A 20,546-nucleotide genomic window follows, 5' to 3' on the forward strand; every position below is an offset into this window, starting at 1 on the left:
CCGATAACTACCTGAATTTGAAGCATACCTCTCAAATTCTCTTGTCTTTGTGCATTCTTGGGCTCCTTTACTAATCACAATTAAGAAATCTTGCGTCAAGACGAAGGGCACACGCTCTCGTTTATAACCAAATTTCTTTTTCTTGTGATCCAAAAAGTGTCCAAAGTCTATGTGAAATAGCTTTAAAAAAAAGGAGAAATCATATTACATTTTTGGCCCATGGAAGCATGTGTAGATGTATCCAATTTGTGAAAGGTTCAATGTCAAAAGATTTTTAAAAAAGGAAGCTCATTACTTGTCCATCATCTTTCACCATGATATTGCTATTGTGGCGATCACCAATTCCCAAAATGAAGGTCGCCACGCAGTATCCAGCACACGAACGTGTAAACAAATCAATGGCTGCATCATATCTATAAGAACAAATAGAATAGTTCTTTAGTAGCAAGTACAATGGGGCTCACTTTGCTGTTCAATCAGGACAGACAGCAACACATTCCATTTTAATTAGGTACACAGCTATTGACACTAGATGTGGAAAACGGGCAACCTCCCTGGAGTCCACTCCTTTTTGACTTGCTTTTTCAAGCAATTTTGAGATTCTGATGAGGATGACTCAAAGGTTTGGAAGTCATCTAGTAAGACTATATAGAGAAAGCTTACGATAAAGGGCTGGTGATGCATTGTTTTTCAAGTCACTAATACTCAAACTGTCTCTTTAAACAAACTTGTTCATCACAAAAAAGTGAAGAAAACAAGTATACGAACTGAAAGAGTATGTTTTGATAGCAAAAACCTTCTTTAGGCACAAAGATGCAAAGATTCCACCTGAACTGTAGCACTTCAGGCCCTTTAGGTTCATTAGCATCAATATATTGGAAGTTGCCTGCACCTTTCCTTGTTAACTAATTGAATTTTGAGGAATCCTATTTAAAAAGTCAATCTATTAGCAAAGAAATTTAGACTAAACATAAGAAATATGTTTATAATAACAAATTTTCAAACATACACAAAAAACTTGATTCTTTTTAGAATGTAAAGACTTCATTGAGCATGCATCTAAGAGTCACTTCATTTCTCCTTTTACAACCAAGGTATTAAATGACCTTTTACTTAAATCCCCCATGGAAACAACATACAGACCTATCAAAGGTCAAATAGTGAGGAACTAGATAACATGAAATAGGATGAAATCAACTCACATCTCTCCTTTATTCTTGTCTTTGAGCCACTGATGTAACGTATGGCTGTTGAACTGCAAGGCCCCTTTCAGGCCACCTTTACACTGAATCTGCATGATAGTGTGAGAATTTCTGACCACCTCAATGAGGCCAACACAGTCCCCAATCGATAGACAACCATAAGGTAGCATCCTGTAAAAAACCATCAACTAATTTATAGGCAACTGGAGGAATTAAAAAACCCAAACTACTTAGCAATACAATATATGAACACTGCATTTATATAGCATATGAAGACTTGTAAAAACACATTTCTCTCTCCCAGCCTCCAACATCAGGCAGGGGCTTTCTAGGTAATGAAGGTGAAGCTTTAGAGTGTAGTGACTGGGCCAGGGTCACAAGGCAGGTGAGCTGGGGTTTAAACTCCAGTGCTTTTACTTTGTTACTTACTCCTGCCTTAACTCTCTGGGCACTGCTAAAAACTGTATTTTAATTGGCCTTTGATTGTAGCATAATTGGCAATATTCCCAAGAATGATGGCCTCTCACAATTCACAGGATAGCCCATTCCCCTCTCTCCCTCATAGGGAAGTTACAAGAAAAGCCATTATGAACCACAACATGTTATGGAAATAGGAGTAGTCATTTTAGTTCTTTGCCATCCATGGACTGCTGGAATGCCTTATTCCTCATCTGACTGATACACCACAGCAATGTGGAAGTAGCTCTATGTTTGGGATGTTAGGCCAGCAGAGGGCATGCCTGGGTAGGTGTTACCATATTGGAAAGGCTATGGATCCAGGCCCCCATAACTCGACTGCTATCACAACCAGCCTGGGCAAGCTCAGAAAGGACTCTTCAGCACAAGGCTGGTAACCAGATAGTGATTTTTTCTGCCCAAGTCACTTTGTATATAGTCTCCCAGAAGGCATGGAAGTACTGCAACTACCACCGGTAGTGAACTTGTGGATCTTGGGCCATAAAAGAATAACTGTGAAAAAAATGATTGCAGTCAGAGGTACTTTTGAACACCTTAAATAAAAAACATAAAACCATGAACCTGTGAGCTGTTTAAAGAGATCACTTGGTTATATAAATATAAACTTAAAGGAATACCCCTAAAAACACCAATGAAATAAAGCTTCATGGGAAGTTGCGAGGTTCTTCAGGGCAAAAGGGCCAGTTGGTGTCTGTAGTTGGTCCAATCCAATCAATGTTTATTAGGTGCCTATTCTATGACACCAAGATGAAAGACGAATGTCCTAATCTCTGAGGAGTTCACAGTGTAATGGGGTAGCAGGAGACAGAAAATGTGCACAAATGAGCATGACAAAAGGAGCAGAGAAGAAGGGATCGACATAGAATGCACCAGGAAAACTGGAGGGAGAGACTGTTTTGAGCTGAAGGCTTTGTAGAGAAGTGGCCCTGGAGCCCCAAAGGAAGATGTTTTGGGCAGGTGGAAATGAGAAGGAGGCATTCCGGGGACAGGAAGCCTGTACAAATGAAGGGAGGTGAGAATGCAAGCTAAGGTCTGGGAATAATTGTAGCAGTGTGTGCATAGCACAATGCATAAAGTGTAGCGTGTGCAATACATCTGAAAAGGCATTAACAAACCACAATTTTAGAACTGGGAGGAAGCTCAGTATTCATCTAGAAAACCCAGAGCTGAGAAAAGACTCCCCACTACACACATGATGCCCCAGCTTTTGCTTGAAGCCTTGCACTGAGGGAGGACCCGCTGCACGGTAGGACAGCTCTGGTGGTAATGAAGCTTTTCCTGACATGAAACCACAATCGGCCTCTGCCACTTCATCCCTGCTCCTCATTCTGCCCTCGGGGGCCAAACAGAGCAAATCTGATCCTTTCTCCACAGAACAGCCCCTCAAGTATCTGACAGTAGGGTGAAGCCAGATGCTAAACATTGGTAAAGTCTTTCAGTAAATAATGATATATACTCTTCATGTGTTGCCTTAAGATTTGCAGTCTTTTCCAGACATCGCATGTGGTCCTCACAACAACCTTTTGAGGGACATGCTATCCCCATTTTACACATTTGGAAACTGAAGCCATGAGGTGCTGGGACCACACAGCTAAGAAGCATCTGTAAGCAGTAGGTAGGCACTGCAGGTCAGAGGAATGATACAGTCAGATCTACTTTTCCTATAAAAATGTAGGCTAATTCCATTTTTTTTTCAAATGTATAAAATTATAAATTGAAATGAAACCTGATTCACTTTTGACTATTCAACTAATGCATGGAAGCAGAGTCAGGAATATTACCCCTTCTGATGACGTTGACTTTTTAAGAGGGCTTTCACATAAACTACATCAGCTTGTAGGAATCATCCCCAAATAAATGCCACCTCATTTTGGAATATACAGCAGCACTACAGTGAGCATAGCTGATCGAAGGATGGTACCGATACCTCGGCTCATTTTTGTACAATTCCAACAAACTTTAATAATCTTTTAAAAAAGGTATTCACACATTTTGTTTTGACCCAACAGACACTTGCCAAACACTTGCAGCCCCTTCCAGAGCACACTCCCTGAAACCCTTCATTGCCTGTTAACAGAAAGCAGGGTCGAGGCTTTTTACTTTGACGCACGACTGCCATCAGCGTGGATATTGCTTTTTGGCTCTGCATCCTTCACACAAGCCTTCCCAGGTTTCTGTGGATTCTTCCCACTCATCATTCCTTTTGGTGCAATATCCCTTCATATTCACATGTCAACATTTATCTAGTCATTTTCCAATCACTGGGTATATGTTGTGTTTCTAGTTTTGTTTTTTTTTGTTTTTTTTTTAGGCAATTGGGGTTAAGTGACTTGCCCGGGGTCACACAGCTAGTAAGTGTCAAGTGTTTGGTCTGAGGCCGCATTTGAACTCAGGTCCTCCTGACTTCAGGGCCGGTGCTCTATCCACTTCGCCACCTAGCTGCCGCTCCAGTTTTTTTTGTTATCCTAAGTAATGTTATGAACATTTTTGTCCATGCAGAATTAGCTGAAGGTCTTGGTTTATCAAACAAATTGATTTATGCTCACAACAACAACAACCAAAAAAAATAGAAGAATGTTGGTAATAACCACATCTGCAATTTCATTCAAGTCCGTGTGGAGGTTGTTCTGCCGCAAAGGTCTACACTTTCACCTTTCCCAAGCTAGGAAGAGGCAGAATTTTTTGGATGTTTGTATTTGAATCTACACATACATACATATAACCTTCAGATAATGTTTAAAGCCTTAAAAAGCAGACACCTAGAGAGTTGTAATTTGGTACTTTTTACATAGCACCATCAATTTTGGTTAGAGGCTGTAGAGATTTTTTGTGACTAAATTGGCTTGGTTTCGACATTGTGAAATTTTAAGGCAGAAGAATGAATCAAAGATTAAGTGACCTGACAGAGCATTAAGTGAAGCAAGTAACAAAGACTAAGGAATTCTGGAACTAAGGCTCCAGTATTAGATATGAGAAAAGCAAGCACGACAGCGTAAATGCTACCAATGCATCTTAAACAAGCACTGGTCCAGAATAAGCCAAAACACAGCTTCTGAAGTTGACCTTTATGACTTTTGGTCCAACTTGGCACTAAGCTTCCCAGTGGTTCTGCAACTCTCTCTCACTTCAGGGCTCTGTATTTGGCCTATGCTCTGATGGTAATGCTGGCTCATACTTAGAGTACGTAATACTTGTCAGGTTTACAAAGCACTTTACAGACATTAAAATTATTTCAAATATTTGCTAATGTTCCATCAAATGTTAATGATTCCAATTTGAAGATGACTATGAATTTAATCTAATGAGCTAGTTTCTTACCTTTCTTCTCCTCAAATTATTTCAATAACCTCAACAATCCTTGAAAAGGCAAAAAGGCAGAGAATGCCAAGTCCATAATTTCAGAGTCCCCTTTCTATCTTTGTCAATTCAATTAACGCTGTGGAGAGTCATTTGTTCTCTCTTTCCCCTTCTTTACTTGCAAAATAAGACTGCTATCGTTTCTCAGGAACTGATATGAGTTACTGACGCAGTGACGCGGCATGTAAATACTGACTCGTCTGTTTTGCTTGCCGCCCTCAGTCCAATGAGTGTTTTTTTCTTCTCTTTGGGTATTTGAGGTGAGGCTGGAAAGCCTGTACAGGGACGAAGCTGCTTTCAGAGAGAGCAAGAACTGCTACTGCCTCAAAGGAAATCCAGGGTGGTTGCTACAAAAGGTAAACCACATCATGCAGTGTTTTAAAAGAATCCACCTCAGGGAGGGGGAAGCTTGAAGGGAAGGGAGGGACAGAATTTGGAACTCAAAACTTTAAATAAAAATGCTTAAAAACTGGGGGGGAAAAGAGTACTAGTTAAGTTGAATTGGATTTGGGTTGTCTGTTAAAAAAAAAACACATAATTTGTTACTTTCAAGGAGCTAAAATTAACCAGTCAGTACTCCCTCCAGTAACACAGATTACAACTCCATGTCTTGGTAGGCTGTTTAATATACTGCTATGGTTCAAACAAAATGAATTCAGCTAAAATTAGAAGGGAAATACGTAAGTGTGGGAAAAAAAATCTTTGTAGCAAGTTTCTCTGATCAGAGTTTCATTTCTAAGATATAAAACCAACTGATTCAAATTTACAAAAATTAGAGACATTCCCCAATTCATAAATGGTCAAAGGATAAGAATAGGCAGTTTTCTAAGGAAGAAATCCAAGCTATTCAAAAGTCATGTAAAATGCTCCAACTCACTAATTACAGAAATGCAAACTAAAATTAAAACAAGGGCAGTTAGGTGGCATAGTGGATAGAATGCCATGACTGGAGTCAGGAGGACCTCAGTTCAAATCTGGCCTCAGACCCAAGTTGTGTGACATTGGACAAGTCTCTTAATCCTGTCTGCCTCAGTTTCCTCATCTGTAAAATGAGCTGGAGAAGGAAATGGTAAACCACTCTAGTATCTTTGCCAAGAAAACCCCAAAAAGGGTCATGAAGAGTCAGACACGACTGAAACAACTGAACAACAACAAAACATCAAACTTAAATAACGCTGAAGTTCCACTCAATACCCACTGGATTGACTGGCAAAGATGACAAAAGAAAAATGACAATTGTTTCGGTGGCTATGGAAAAATGAGAACATTAAAGTACTGTTGATGGAGCCATGAACTGTTCCAGCCATTCTGGAACACAATTTAGAACTCTGCCCCCAAAGTGACTAAACTCTGCCTACTCTTTAGCCCATCGACAGCACTACTAGGCCTAGGCCCCAAAGAGAGCAAAGAGGAAAATGACCCATATATGTAAAAATATTTACAACAGCTCTTTGTGTGCTGGCAAAGAGCTGCAAACTGGGGAAGGAGGGAGTCCATCAACTGGGGAATGGCTGAACATATCAGAGCACATGAATGTAAAGGAATACTATTGCGCTATGAGAAATGAGGAAGGGATATTTTCAGAGAAGCCTGGGAAAACTAGGATGAACTGATACAGAGGGAAGTGAGCAGAACCAGGAGGACATTTATATAATAACAACAATATTGTAAAAACAAACAACTTTGAAAGACTTAAAAAGGCTGATCAATGCTATGACTGGTTCCAGAGGGACCACGATGAAAAATGCTTCCCACCTCCTCACAGAGAGGTGATGGATTCAGGGCACAGTCTGAAATGAGAATTTCTGGATATGGCCAATGTGAGAATTCGTTTTACTTGTCTGCATATTTGTCAATAAGGATTTGGTTTTCTTTTCTTTTTTTTCTTTTTCTATTGAAAGTGGGAGGAAGAGAATATTTTTTGCTCCCTGAAAAACATTTTTTAAAAAATGTATTGCAGTGGTAAAAAAAAAAAAAATCATGGCTTTGTATGTGCATCTGCTGGTGATGGGCCCTTCTGAACCTGAAATACACCGAGTTTGTTGTTGTCAAGCATTCACTGGGAAGCCCTCTGGCTCATGGGGGCCATCCCAAGCCTGTGCTGTCCACATGTAGCCTTTGACAAGCCCACTTACGTCTCCAGACCATGAAGAGGCCTTAGCAGGGAACCAGTGAATGAAAAACTAAAATGAGAGGTAAGTCATCCAAAGAAAATGAGAGGCTTTCCTCTCATTCTCTTTCCCTGCAAACCCTTCCCACTTTGACTCCTTCTGTTGCTGTCAAGGATACCACCAGCCTCCCAGTCTCCCAGGTTCACAAGCCCAGCTTTATCCTCAGTTCTTCATGCTCACTCACCCCACACGTGCAGTCAGGTGCCACACCTCGTCATGTCTGCCTCCACACTTCTCCTGCAGCTGTATCTTTCGATCTGTTCATATGGCCACATTCTAGTTCAAGCCTCATCACCTCTCCCCTGGTCTACTGCAATAATTTAATTGGCCTCCCTGCCTCCAGTCTTGCCCCATGCTCCAATCCACCATATCTCTCTCATACATCCACTCCTGCGGCTCCTACTGCTTTTAGGATCAACTCTATAGTCCCTTGCCTGGCTTTTCAAAGCCCAAGCTACCTTGCCAACTTTGTCACACATTTCTCTTTTCTCCACCTGCCCCTTGTAAGCGAGCCAGATCAGCTTTCTTGCTGTTCTTCACATACATTATGCTCCATCTCCCATCTCCACGCCTTTGCACTGTTGTCCTCCAGGCATTCCCACTCTCCCTCTTCACCTTTGACCCTCAGAATCCCTCCTTTGCTTCTAAACTCAAGTGCCATCTTCTCCATGAAGCCTTCCCTAGTCCTCCCAAGTGCTGGTGGTCTTCTATTTGTATGTACGTACTTATACACATGTGCATGTTGTTCTCCACTCCCTTTCATCCCCCATTGATTGTAAGTTCCTGAAGGGCAGGGACTATTTTATTTTTGCCTTTGTATCCCAGGAGACTAGCATAGTGCCTAGAGTATAGAAGGTGCTTAATAAATGCTTAGTGTTTTATATGACTAAGGATTTATGGTGGCTACAGATGACTAGTAGAGAAAGAGGTGCTGGAGATGGGGAGATGGATTGATGGGGGGGATGCTTAGAAGGAAAACATTGCCAGGAGGTTAAATGGTCAGGGAAACTGAGGTCAGCATTTGGTGCCAAAATTTTGCTGCAAGAATGGTCTATCATTCCAGTTTAGAGTTGTTTAAAAAGTACATTGAAGAAGATTATGATCTCTCTCTGCTTTAAACTCCTAGTTACTGCACAGAAATGACAACTTTTTCAAGAATGATTGAAAGTGAGTATTAAAACACGTGTCTTTTATCTCCCTTTGCATGCCCTGCTATTCATGCTGGAGCTCCAGAGGCAATTTTTAAAATTCTGACAGTCTGATTGCTCTTCTTACTGGATAGAGCTTGTGCCAAATTTCATTCTCTTGTTCTATGCAAAGGAAGGAAAGAGGGAATGAATGAAGGAATTGACCAACTCCTGTAAACTATTTCAGCTGTTGCTTAAAACATATATATATATATATATATATATATGTCTGTATATACTGCAACCCTCAGTATTGGAGAGCAACTGATTTAATTATGACTAAGTGGCTTTCTTGGGCTAAGCCAACTTTCCATACATAAGAAAAGAAATCCATTAATCATTATATTAGCTCTATTACTCACCGAAGATCAAGACCTTGATTTTGCCAGATATTTTCCATAATTCGAATGATCTGAAGGGTTAGCATATCCTGTCGTAAGTCTGAAACAACCAAATACAACGTATTATTCCATAATATCATAATGGAAATCTGGGTACCATGTGATTCTAACAAATTCAAAAAAGGTAACATCCTAGATATATGTAGCTGCATTCACTCAAAAAGATTTCTCATAACAATAAGTAATTGTGTTGTTAGTATTCTTAAAGTACAACAAGTGTGAGAGGCAGTGTAGTATAGTGGACACGCAGCCAGCCCTGAAATAGGCACATGGGGGAGCAAGTCTGGCCACTGACATATACTTGCTGTGTAATCTCTCAGTGTCCCAGGCAACTCTCCAAGACCTTAGGTTACAGAAAAATTGCTGTTCTACATCAAGGGAAGGAACTTCCACATTGGAAGTTTTCCATGCTGCAGACAATCACAGTTCTGGGGCTCTAGTCCCCTAGTAACAGTTTTCAGCTGCTAAAATTAAATGTCTAGACCAAAAAATAAAGAAAAAAGTCCATGAGCTGAAAACTGTCACTGGGGGACTAGAGCTCCAGAACTGTTATTGTCTGTAGCGTTCTTTGCTTGTAACAACACACGACCTGCCATTATGAGATGCTCTTTCTCATTCGGTTTCCTTACCAGTGAGCTCCTACACAGTTGTTCTACATTTCTGAACACTCAGGATCAGACAATTCCAAAGGCAGAAGGGACCTCAGGGGCCATTCTTATACATGAGAAGAGTCCCCACCATGAGAAGAGTCCTCATCCAGCCTTTGCTTGAAGACCTCCAATAAGGAGGAAGTCACTGCCCAGAGAGGTGGCCCATTCCTTTTTGGGACAATTCTAATTGTCAAGCAGTGATTCTTGACATTAGCCTTAAATTTACGTCTTTGCAACTCCTGCCAATGCACTGCTGTCTCCTGGCTTTTACCTGATAGCCCATAACTACTGGAAGATCTCTCTCATGCACCCTGGGGTTAGCTCGTCTTCAGGCTAAATGTGCCCATTCCTTCAATCATTCTCATATGTCACAGGTCCAAAGTCTAGGCCCTTCACCATACTGGGCACTCTTTTCTGGACACTCTCTAGATTACCAATATCCCTTCTTTAATTGTCATACCCAGAACGAGGCAAGGTCTGACAAGGGCAGACAGAGTACAAGGCACTATCACTTCTCCAACCTTGGAAGCTGTACCCTTTCTTGAGGGTTCATATTAGCTTTTTTAGCTACCATATCACACTACTAACTCATTTTGGGCTTGCAGTCCACTAAAATTCCTAGATCTTTTTCAGAATGACTGCCATCCATTTCCATGCCTCTCCCTCACCCTCATCTCATACTTGTGAAGTTAATTTATTTTTGTATCCAAGTGAAAGACTTAACAATGATCCCCGTTGATTTATCTCACTAGATTCAGTCCAGTGCTCTAGCCTGTCAATATCCTTTAGGATCCTGCCTCTATCATCTAAAGTATTAGCTATCCCTCCCAGTTTTGTGTCAACTACAAATTTGATGAATAAACTGAATATTCTTTAATCCCAGTCACTGATACAGAGCCGAGGGCCATATCTAGAAGCCTGGGGCACAGTGCTAGAGACCTCTGGCATGCTGACACTGAAGCATTAACAGTGGCTCTTTTTAGCCCAGACATCCAATAGGTTCTGAATCCATACGTTTAGTTGTATTGTTGTCTACACCACATTTTTCCATTTTCTTTACAAGAATAGCGTGAGTTACTGCATCCAAAGCTTTGCTAAAATCTCAGCATTCCCCCTCCTCTACTAGCTTAGTAATCCTGCCAAAAAAGGAAATGAAGTTAGTTTGGCCTGACCTGTTCTCGACTAAACCAAACTGACTCTTTGTAATCAGTTTCTCTTTCTAGACATTTGCCATCTCTTTAGTTATACATTCTAGAATTTCCCCTGAAACTTAAGTTCAATCAATAGACCACAGTTTGCACATGTGGCTCTTTTTCCTATCCTCTTCAGTCCTACTACAACCATAATGGTTCGGGCTCTTATTTCTTGCCTGCCCAGGGTTCTAACAGGCTTTCCTAGCCTGTCCATCCTCCACACAACTGCCCAAATGACCTTTCTAACCTATGACCCTCATGTCACTCCTCCTGACCCAGCAGAGCAGTTCCAAGTAGCTCTTCTCCCCATCACAATAACTAACAATCAAAGTGTGAACTCTTGACAAACCCTCTAAGGCCACTGTAATCTTGCTCTAATCTACTTGTTCTGCCTTATTTATACTATCCCCCCACCATATAGTCAACTTTCTAGCCCAGCTATATTCTCTTTATCCACTAGTTCCTTTTTTGCTGATTACAAATATGCCAAGATCTTTCCTATTCCTAAAAACCTTCACTGAAAACTGCTATCCCCTTAGACTAGTGTCTTAAATGGCTTTTCCATGCTGGATCAACTCTTCCCAATTACCTTGCTTATATTTTGTATTTGTTCTATATATACATACATAAACATATATGTATGTATAGGCATAGTTTATATATGTGCATCAACATATGCACACATATGCACATTGTCTCCTCTGAAAGAAAGTGCTTAAGGGCAGGGATTTTTCATTCTTTAAATTTATATTATCAGTGTCCACTCTCACTTACCTTCAATTTCTTTCTTTCTTTTTTGGCAAGGCAATTGGGGTTAAGTGACTTGCCTAGGGTCACATAGTTAGTGTCAAGTGTCTGAGGCCCCATTCAAACTCAGGTCCTCCTGACTCCAGGGCTGCTGCTCTATCCACTGCGCCTCCTAGCTGCCCCACTTCACTTCAATTTCTCTGTCTACCGGCTGCTTTGCTACTGCCTGCACACATGCACGTGTCTGCCCCATTCTCAAAAAAGCCTTCACTTGCTCCATCCATCCCTGCTATCATTCCAAATCTCTCCTTGCTTCTGTAGCTACATCTGAGAAGGCCATCTATAACAGGTGTTTCTATTTCCTTTGCTCTCACTGTCTTCTCAAGTCTCTATAGTCTGACTTCCAACCTCATTATTAAGTTGAAACCACTCCCTTTGACGTTGCAATTGATCTCTTAGTTGACAAATCCAATAGCCTCTTCTCCGTCCTCATCCTTCTTGACATCTCTGCAGCCTTGGACACAGACAATCACCCTCTTCTGCTTGACAATCTCATCTCCCCAGGTTTTTGTAACATCACTCTCTTCTAGTTTTCCTCCTACCTACGTGATTGCCCTTCCTCTGTCTCCTTTGCTAGATTTCTATCCGGGTCATGCTGGGGTCCTCTTCTCTTTTCCCTCTATACTATTTCTTGGTGAGCTCATCAGCTCCTGTGGACACAATTATCAACTCTATGTTGATGATTCTCACATCTGCTTATCCAGTCCTAACATCTCTGCTGACCTCCAGTCTTGTTTCTCCAATTGCCTATCGGACATCTCAAACTAGCTGTCCAACAGGCACCTTAAACTTAATACGTTAATTTCCCCTTCTCCACCTCCCACCCCCAACTTCCCTAATGCTGTCAAGAGCACCATTATCCTTTCAGTCCCCTAGCCTTGCTACCTTGGTGGTATCCTCAACTCTTCATTCACCCTCCATATTCAATCTGTTGCCAAGGCCTGTCAATTTTACCTCTGTAACATCTCTCACACATGCCCTCTTTTCTCCTCTGACACTAACACCACCCTAGTGCAAGCCCTCATCATCTCACACCTTGACTACTGTCAACTGCTGTTTGGTCTCCCTGACTAAGTTTTTGCTGCTCTAGTCTATCCTTCACTCAGCTGCCAAAATGATCTTCTTAAATCGCAGGTCTGACTCCTAGTGAATAAAGTCCAGTGGCTCTGATTGAATAGAAAATCTTCTGTTTGAGATTCAAAGTCTTTCATAACCTCCCTTGTTCCTGGCCAGTCTTATACCTTATACTTGCCCCCTCTGTTCCCTGACTCTGAGATCCAGTGACACTGGCCTACTTGAGGTTCCTAAAACAAGCCACTCCCAATCCTTACTCTGGGCATTGCCTCTGGCTGTCTCCCAGGCCTGCAATGCTACTGGTAGCTTTGCTGGATCCCTTTCCTCTGCCGATTCCTTCCAATTCATCTTGCACACAGCGTGTTTGTGCGTGCTTATTTGGAGGCGGTCTCTCCTATCTGCCTATGAGCTCCTGAAAGGAGGAGCTTTCTTATACCTTTCACTATATCCCCAGGTCTTAGGCCAGTGTCTGGCACATAGCAGGTGCTTAAGAAGTGTTTACTGACTGACTAAAGCACAAGTCTGACCAGGGTCATTCCTTGCTCAGGAAGCTTCAGGAGTTCCCTGTTGTCTCTAGGATAAAAACAGAAGCTTGTGCTTTGGCATTTAAAGTCCTTCAAAACCAGATGGGAACCTCTCTCTCCACACTGATTTCATATGACTTCCCCTTCCTATACTCTACAGTCAGGTCAAACTGACCTTTCTGATGCTGACAGCCTTCATTTCACATTCCATCTCCCTTTGAGTGCTTTCCCAAGTTGTCTCTGGGCTTAGAACGTTCTCCCTCCTTTCTTCTATGTTCTAGAATCCCCAACTTCCTTCCAAGATTCAGGTCAAGTGCTGCCTCCTACAAAGAGCTTTTCCTGACTTCCCCGGATGTTAGTGCTCCCCTTTCCCTCCTGAAGTTAATTTGAATTTACTCTGTATACATATGTATTTCTTTACATCCGTGTTGTTTATCCCCAGTCAAATGTAAGCTCCTTGGGGGAACTTCCCTCAGTCTTCAACACAGAATAACACAGAAGGCAGGCTCTTACTAAGTGCTTGCTGGTTTAGATTTCACATGACTCCTTAGTGATTTTCATCTAGTCTCTAGTCTCTGTGGCCCTGAGAATGTGGCCTCTCATACTTGGAATGGACCTCCTATTCGCCCCCACCCCCTAGTCACCATCTGTTGCAGTCCCATCCTTCAAGGTCTGAATGAGGAAACCTTCTCCATGGCTCCATCCCTCGCTCCTCCAAGTGAACATGATCTTTCTTTGCTCACATTTCTCATAGTCCTTTGACTTTCCTTTGTAACACGGTTATTTGTGTATATTTTCTTCCCTGAATTAGACTGTACATTCATTGAGAGTGTAGTCACCTCTATATTTATATACTTATCACCTAAAATAGTTGAAGTTAATAAATATTTAGTTGAATTTGTATGTTTACATGCATATGTGCTCATTTCAGAACTTCAGTAATGATAGGAAAAACTGATCCAATAGTTGTTGTTGTTATAAAGTTAATCCTGTCACATTTAAATATCATGCTTTTTTTTACATCTTTTCTCAAGATGGGCAAGATATTAGACCAGCACAGTGTACTTCTTCATGGAGGTATTTTAAAAACAATTTGAAATAAAGTTTTATTTGTAGTACCTAAGCTCCTTATATAAAAAGACAGTGGTATATATCAATTTTATAAGTTCATTAATATTTTCCTTACCATCCCCATTTTTAAAGATGATCTCATTGTTCTGAAATAGTAACTCTGACATGATGTCTGGGTTCTCCCAATTCAACCACAGTGGTCTTTTTGCAGAGGACATAATGCGACACTCTTCAAGCCTTTAAAATGATTAAAAATTTTTATAAAATATGGCACCTTCATGTCAGACTAATCTACAAAGTGTGGCTCTTTGAAACAATACCTTTAAATTTAAAAAAAAAATTCCTTTTACGTTTTGTGGATATGATACATTTCTAAGGTATTCTAGAGAAATGAAAATAACTAAGTATTAGTGTGTTTGCAATTTCCAACTAGCAAATTAAATTTTAACTGAGCATTGTGACATAGCAATCTCATAAAATTTATTTAAAAAAACCCCACAGATTCTGACTAAATATAGCATATGCTAGGCTTGTATTTATTTGTTCTTACTATTTTGTTGGGGGAAGAATAATCAAATCATAGCATTATCTAATTCTGTTTTTAAAGATCTAATTTTTTTCTAAAGTATTCTATCTAATAATAGTTCACATTTCCTTAAGTACTCTAAAAGGTTTATACAGTGTTTTCTGCACAATAATCCTGGAGGTAATTAGTACAAGTATGATCATTTTCATTTTTACAAATGGTGAAATTGAAGATCAGAGAGGTGATGTGAACATCACGAATGGAGCTGATGTATCCATTCATTTATTCATGATGAGCTCTTCTCCTCTTGTCCAGGATGGAATGCAGGAGCTATTCACGGGCCAATGCCCCTCTGACTGGCACAGGAACTTTGACCTGCTCCATTTCCTGCCTGGGCCAGTTCATTCCTCCGTGGGCAACCTCGTGGCCTCCTGCTCCTGGAGACTCATCAGACTGATGCCACAAACTGAAGGCAGACCTACAACTGACATCCCTCACTGCAGCTCAGAATTCTCAAGTCAACTTCCCTGGTAGCTAGGATTGCAGGGCTGTGCCATCCTGCTCAGTTCTGAATGGACTCTTAAATTTCTTCATAAAGGTTTGATACAGCACCATACCTGAGATTTCCTAGTTGATGAGCAGGGTTAAGGGGAGAGATAAAGCCTTGTAAAGCATCCATGTAATCAGGCCGTCTCATTTGCTCAACCAAGAACTTCATCTGTACCTGATATAATAATCACAGTCAATGTCTAAGAACTACAGTGGCATAGATTTCATGAAAAGTAAAGCAATCCTTCCTCTTTCATAATCCAGAGTCTTTGAACTGGACCCTGACACTGGACTATGGTGCACCTGGCTGAGCGCTAGAAGAAGGATACTGCCCTGCGCCTGCTGACACAGCACTAGCTCCTGGCTATGGGAGAAGAATCTGGACGTGCCACAGTGCATTAGCCTACAACCTTTTGATTCTTCAGGCAATAGTATTACCCTTTTCCCTGTAGCGGGCAGAGATGATCCTGAGAATTTAAAAAAAACAGAGAATTGGCAGTATGAATTCAGCAAAGACCTAGCTTAACTAGGTTCTGTATTTTACGAAGGATCCAGTGTATGAACTATAAATCACTTAGCACTACTTCAAACAAGACTTAGAGAATATGCAAATTTATTTAAAATACATTTAGTGATTGATGCAGGGTTTTTTTTTAACATCTAAGTTTAGTTACTTTAAGGAAAAAATGTTATCTAAATATACATTTTTTATTTCTAAGCAGCGGGGTCTCTCCTGCTGTTCAATTAATACCTAAGTGTAACAGTATAATCACTTCACAAGGAATGAATCATACACCCAAGTTGTCCCTTAGGTTAACACAGTGATTTTCTTTTATAGATTTACTTATTTTGGGGTGGGTGGGTGGTAAGAAGTAGTACCAACAGAATTACTGGGATCATTCTCAGGGGACTTTAAAAAACTTGAAAATTTTTCACTTGTATTCTATACACTGGTCTAAAATCTACCACAAAAAAAACCAAAAACAAAAACAGAACAAAAAAAAACAAAAACAAACCACAAGTAAAAAACCCCATGCAGGGTACAAAGATAAATAGAGCCCAGACTGTGACTCAGGAGCCCAAGTACTCTATCTGTGCGTCCATCATTGGCCTCTGCTTTGTCTCCATAAAGAAAACTGCACTCTTTTACCCATGCCCTTGGGGTGAAGAATCAATTACAGTAAGATGCCTGACAATCTCCACACATGTCACAATCTAGACAGTTATATTACTTAATTCCAAAACTAAAGAAAATTCCTTTCTATAGTCCATACAATAAAAATGCCATTGCTTTTAGAGGATGTGGCAGATAGAATTAAAAGAGAAAGGTGTGAGGGCAGGAAAAATGGAAACCATTGGCGTTCCATTTCATATTCCTCATTATTCTAAGAACTGGCTTGGTGGACTATGTCACCCTAGGGAACTAGGAACCCAGGAGCCGAGATTTTTGTCACAAATTTACAGTGTGAACATGTACAAGGTACTCGTGTCAGTAACTTCACTTGCTCCCCAGCAAACTTTGTGAAAACAACATTACTTCGGTATTTTCAGAAATATTGGCTAAACAGGATTTTACAACAATAGGCTGACCTAAGGAAAGAAGCCTGAGACATCAACATCTACTGGCTGGGAGGGAACCTATAAGGAAAGACCTACCTTTTGTGTCTCATCCTTCTTCTCCTGTTTGAGAATGTCGGTGAGGTTAATCAGTTTCTCCATGGCCTCTACCTGCCGATTCAAATGTTTTAGATACATCCCACATGCTCGGCAGTACGACTCCAAAAGCAAGCCAAATCTTTGGCTGACAGTTTTATTATGCATTTCAGACCTAAAATGACATTTTGAAACTTAAAAATAGTTCCAAATACCTGATTCTGAGTATCATTTGTACGTACTACAGAAAGAACTCTGTTTCTATGGATACTTAAATACTTATTAAAACAACAGGTGGGGTAGGGTCTGGAAGCTCAGCCTGTGACTTCGCTGTTGCCGGGAGCTGAGGATCCCCCTTTCCCATTGCAGTCCAGACCCCAGGTTGCAGCAACCGAATCTTACGCCCCACATCTGGAGGTGAGGACAAGCCTGATAAGAGTGGACCAACTGGAATCGAGACCTTTAGCTATCACTCACAAATGAAGACTTTTATATGACTACTTAATATTACTATCAGGTACTTTTTCCAATTAATCGCCATCCACTCGTTTGTGAGATGAATGGTCAATGATGGCCAAAGTCAGATGAATTCATAATGAAGTAGAAGAGGAAGAAGCAAAGAGCTCACTCGCACGCTCAGCTGTTCATGAAGCCCCTGCCGTGTACAGAGCCCTGTGCCAGGGAGAGGGGGAGACGCTCAGACAGCGAAGGGGTCTCTGACCTCCAGGAGTTTACAGATAAGGAGGGAGGGGCAGAAGCCCAAGTACAATGCCTGGGATGCAGGACAGCCGGAGAGCATGTGAGCAATACGAGCTCTGGCAGGACAATTACAGTCCTCTGGCAGATGACTACCCCCTGCTCTAAAATGACCCAGAATAGGTCGATTTTAATTTCATTTCAACAAAATAATGATGAAACTTGTCAGGGTGGGCAGGCATGGATGGGCAGTGATGTGACTCACTGGAGAGGGTGAGACATCAGACATCAGACAAAGTGTCTTTAGATAAAAAAATAAAATGGAAGCTCAGCTACGCTTATTATTGCATATGCCACCTCCAGTAAAATATTATCTATTACTTGAGGATGCTAGGTGGCACAATGGAGAGCGTGCTGGGCTTGGAGTTCAAAGAAACCCAGGAAGGCCTGAGTTCAAATCCAGTCTCCGATGCTTCCTAGTTGTGTGACCCTGGGCAAGTTCTTAACTTTGTCGATGTCGATTCCCTCAAATGTAAAATGGGGATAATGACAGCACTTACCTCCCAGGGTTGTTGTGAGGATCAAATGAGATAATATTTCTAAAAGCACTTAGCACAGTGCCTGGCACATAGTTGGCACTTGACAAATACCTGTTCCCTTTTTCCTCTTCCCTAATAAATTTCAATTTTTCACCAACAAACTTGTTCAGATGAATAACATGTATAAATGACATGAAGAAAAACCTTTGAATAGTTTAATCTTACTAGCTCTGTGAAACCTGTTCAAATATGAGCCTGGATACTTTGCTTAAAATTAAATTTAAAAGTTCCTCACAATATTTTAAATCTTGGAAACGTGTTCAGTGTAATCTGGGCCACAGTAACTACTTAGCAGGTAACATAGTTCTGCTGAATCAATTTCAAAGAAATAGCGAGATTACTGATTACTGATATGATATAACTTTGTATGTAAAGTTGATGTGGACCAATGTTATCACCAGAAGGGACCAAGGGAACATTGCTAAGAATTACAAAATTTTAGATTAGGGGTTCTTCACTTGAAGTCTATGGACCCTGATAAGTGTTCATGAATAGACTTCAGGGAGTCTCTAAAGTTAGATGGGAAAAAATTCACACCTTTATGCTCACTAATCTCTAACTGCAAGTTAGCATTTCCTTCAATTATTTAGAAATGTTCCTCTGAGAAGAGGTACCCAGGCCTCAGCAGACTGGCAAAGGGGTCCTTCATACAAAAAAAGATAAAGAATTCCTGGATTAGACAAAGACCTTAGCGGGTACAGTTGGTATTCTTATCCCCACTGCTGACGGAGTGTAGGAGATTAAGAAGAGAAAGAACAGTTGCCTAAAAAGGTGGTGTCCGAGAATGGGATTTTTATGTATGGACTGTGTCTGAATAGATGAGGCTGGCTCTTGGTCAGGAAAGGAGAACACCTAGTAAGGGCCATTAAAAAGATATTTGCCTTAGAGTCATATAGTTCTGATCAAGATGTCTTTAAAGAGAAAACCATCCCTGTAGATCTGTCAATCCTGGTATCATAAGAGATTAGAAGGCACCACACAAGCAGAACAGCAGAAGAATGAATCACTAATCCACAGGAGATGAAATCCAGGAAAAGAGCCGGTCCTAAAACCAACACCCTTGGATCTCTATATCCAAACGCATAAAGTGTGGGCGACAAATAGAATGAATTAGAGATATCAATGCAAAGAAGCAACCTGACTTCAGACATCACCAAGACTCGGCAGGGCTTCAAACTTGGAAGAAAGCTCGAGAAGGGCATTCTTTAATCAAAAGGAAAATCTAGATAAAAGACAGTGGAGAAAGAACTAAATGGGAAAATACGCTCATGATGAACATCTGGAACCTGAAGGGCAAACACTGAGGAGAAAATCTGGGAAGGCATCAATGGGGGAGGGAGGAAGCAACATGGCTATGGAGCATACCACAGACCACCTGGATGGAAAGAGAAATCAGACGAGTTTGGGAAACAAGATCACAAACCTGTCATGGAAACACGTAGGGACAGAGGACTTCCCATCAACACTCTGTGGTCTGCTGGAGTTCCCTCTCTGACAAAAGCAGAGCTGCTGGTACCATCTGTGACTTGCCTTAATGACAATTAATCCTTCAAGGGATAAAAGCAGCTGCAAAAGGAGCTGATACTCCAGACCTGATTCTGACCAATAGGAAGGAACTGGCTCCAGAAAGAGAAATACTGGGAAGCTTATTAGAGAGTGATAACTCTCATAAAGAGTTCATGATAGAAAAGAAGAGGAATGCCAGGCAGAATCTGACAGTCGCGGTTTGGGAGAACATAAGGAGAAGATTGCATGGCCAAACTGTTCTTCTGTCTTTGATTTATAGCCATGTCCAATCTGTCCTCCACGTAATAGCCAAAGTAATCTCCCTATATCACAGGTCTAACCATGCAACTCCACTGCTCAAAATATTCAAGGTTCACTATTGCCCCTACGATAAAATACAAACTCTTCAGCTCATTATTTAAAGTCCTTCCTGATCTGGCTTCAGCCTACTTTTCTAGACCCAGTTGGTCTCCATGAACTCCCTGACTTCATACCTTTGCACAGAGGCTGTCCTCCACCCTAGAACACATCCCCCTTTTGCCTTGGTCTTTCAGAATCCCCAGCTTCCTGCAAGACTTCATTCAGGGGTCACCATCTGCTCTGCTGGAAGCCTCTTCTGATACCCCTGGTGGCTAGTGGTTTTATCTCATATTTGTTTAGCTGTCTCCCCATTTGTAGGCTCCAGTATCATGCAAGTCCCCTAAAGGCCAGGACTGTTTTCTGATTTTGTATCTCTAGCACCTAGCACAGTGCCTCCACATGACAGTAGATACTTGTTGGGTTTAATAGCTCCTGTGGATGCTCCAGGGATCTGTGTGGGACTTAACAGTTCTATCTATGGTTTGTATCAACTTACAGAAGACATTATTTGCCATATCTGCCAAGCACACACAGCTGGGAGAG

General features: G+C 41.1%; 1 protein-coding gene across 1 annotated transcript in view; it reads right to left on the reverse strand.

Annotated features, from left to right (window-relative positions):
- The window catches only part of PIK3CA (phosphatidylinositol-4,5-bisphosphate 3-kinase catalytic subunit alpha), a 53,676-nt gene that overhangs the window by 4,206 nt on the left and 28,924 nt on the right, over window positions 1-20,546 (reverse strand). Inside the window, exons 14-20 of the mRNA XM_027875846.1 lie at window positions 16,846-17,017; window positions 15,258-15,364; window positions 14,230-14,351; window positions 8,757-8,835; window positions 1,203-1,373; window positions 296-413; window positions 29-180 (exon numbers count right to left, since the gene is read on the reverse strand). Of these exons, the coding sequence (XP_027731647.1) occupies window positions 29-180; window positions 296-413; window positions 1,203-1,373; window positions 8,757-8,835; window positions 14,230-14,351; window positions 15,258-15,364; window positions 16,846-17,017 (921 nt within the window). The remainder of the gene's footprint in view (window positions 1-28; window positions 181-295; window positions 414-1,202; window positions 1,374-8,756; window positions 8,836-14,229; window positions 14,352-15,257; window positions 15,365-16,845; window positions 17,018-20,546) is intronic.

This window comes from Vombatus ursinus, unplaced genomic scaffold, assembly GCF_900497805.2.
Source record: "Vombatus ursinus unplaced genomic scaffold, bare-nosed wombat genome assembly UNPS02014810.1, whole genome shotgun sequence".
Classification (NCBI taxonomy): domain Eukaryota; kingdom Metazoa; phylum Chordata; class Mammalia; order Diprotodontia; family Vombatidae; genus Vombatus; species Vombatus ursinus.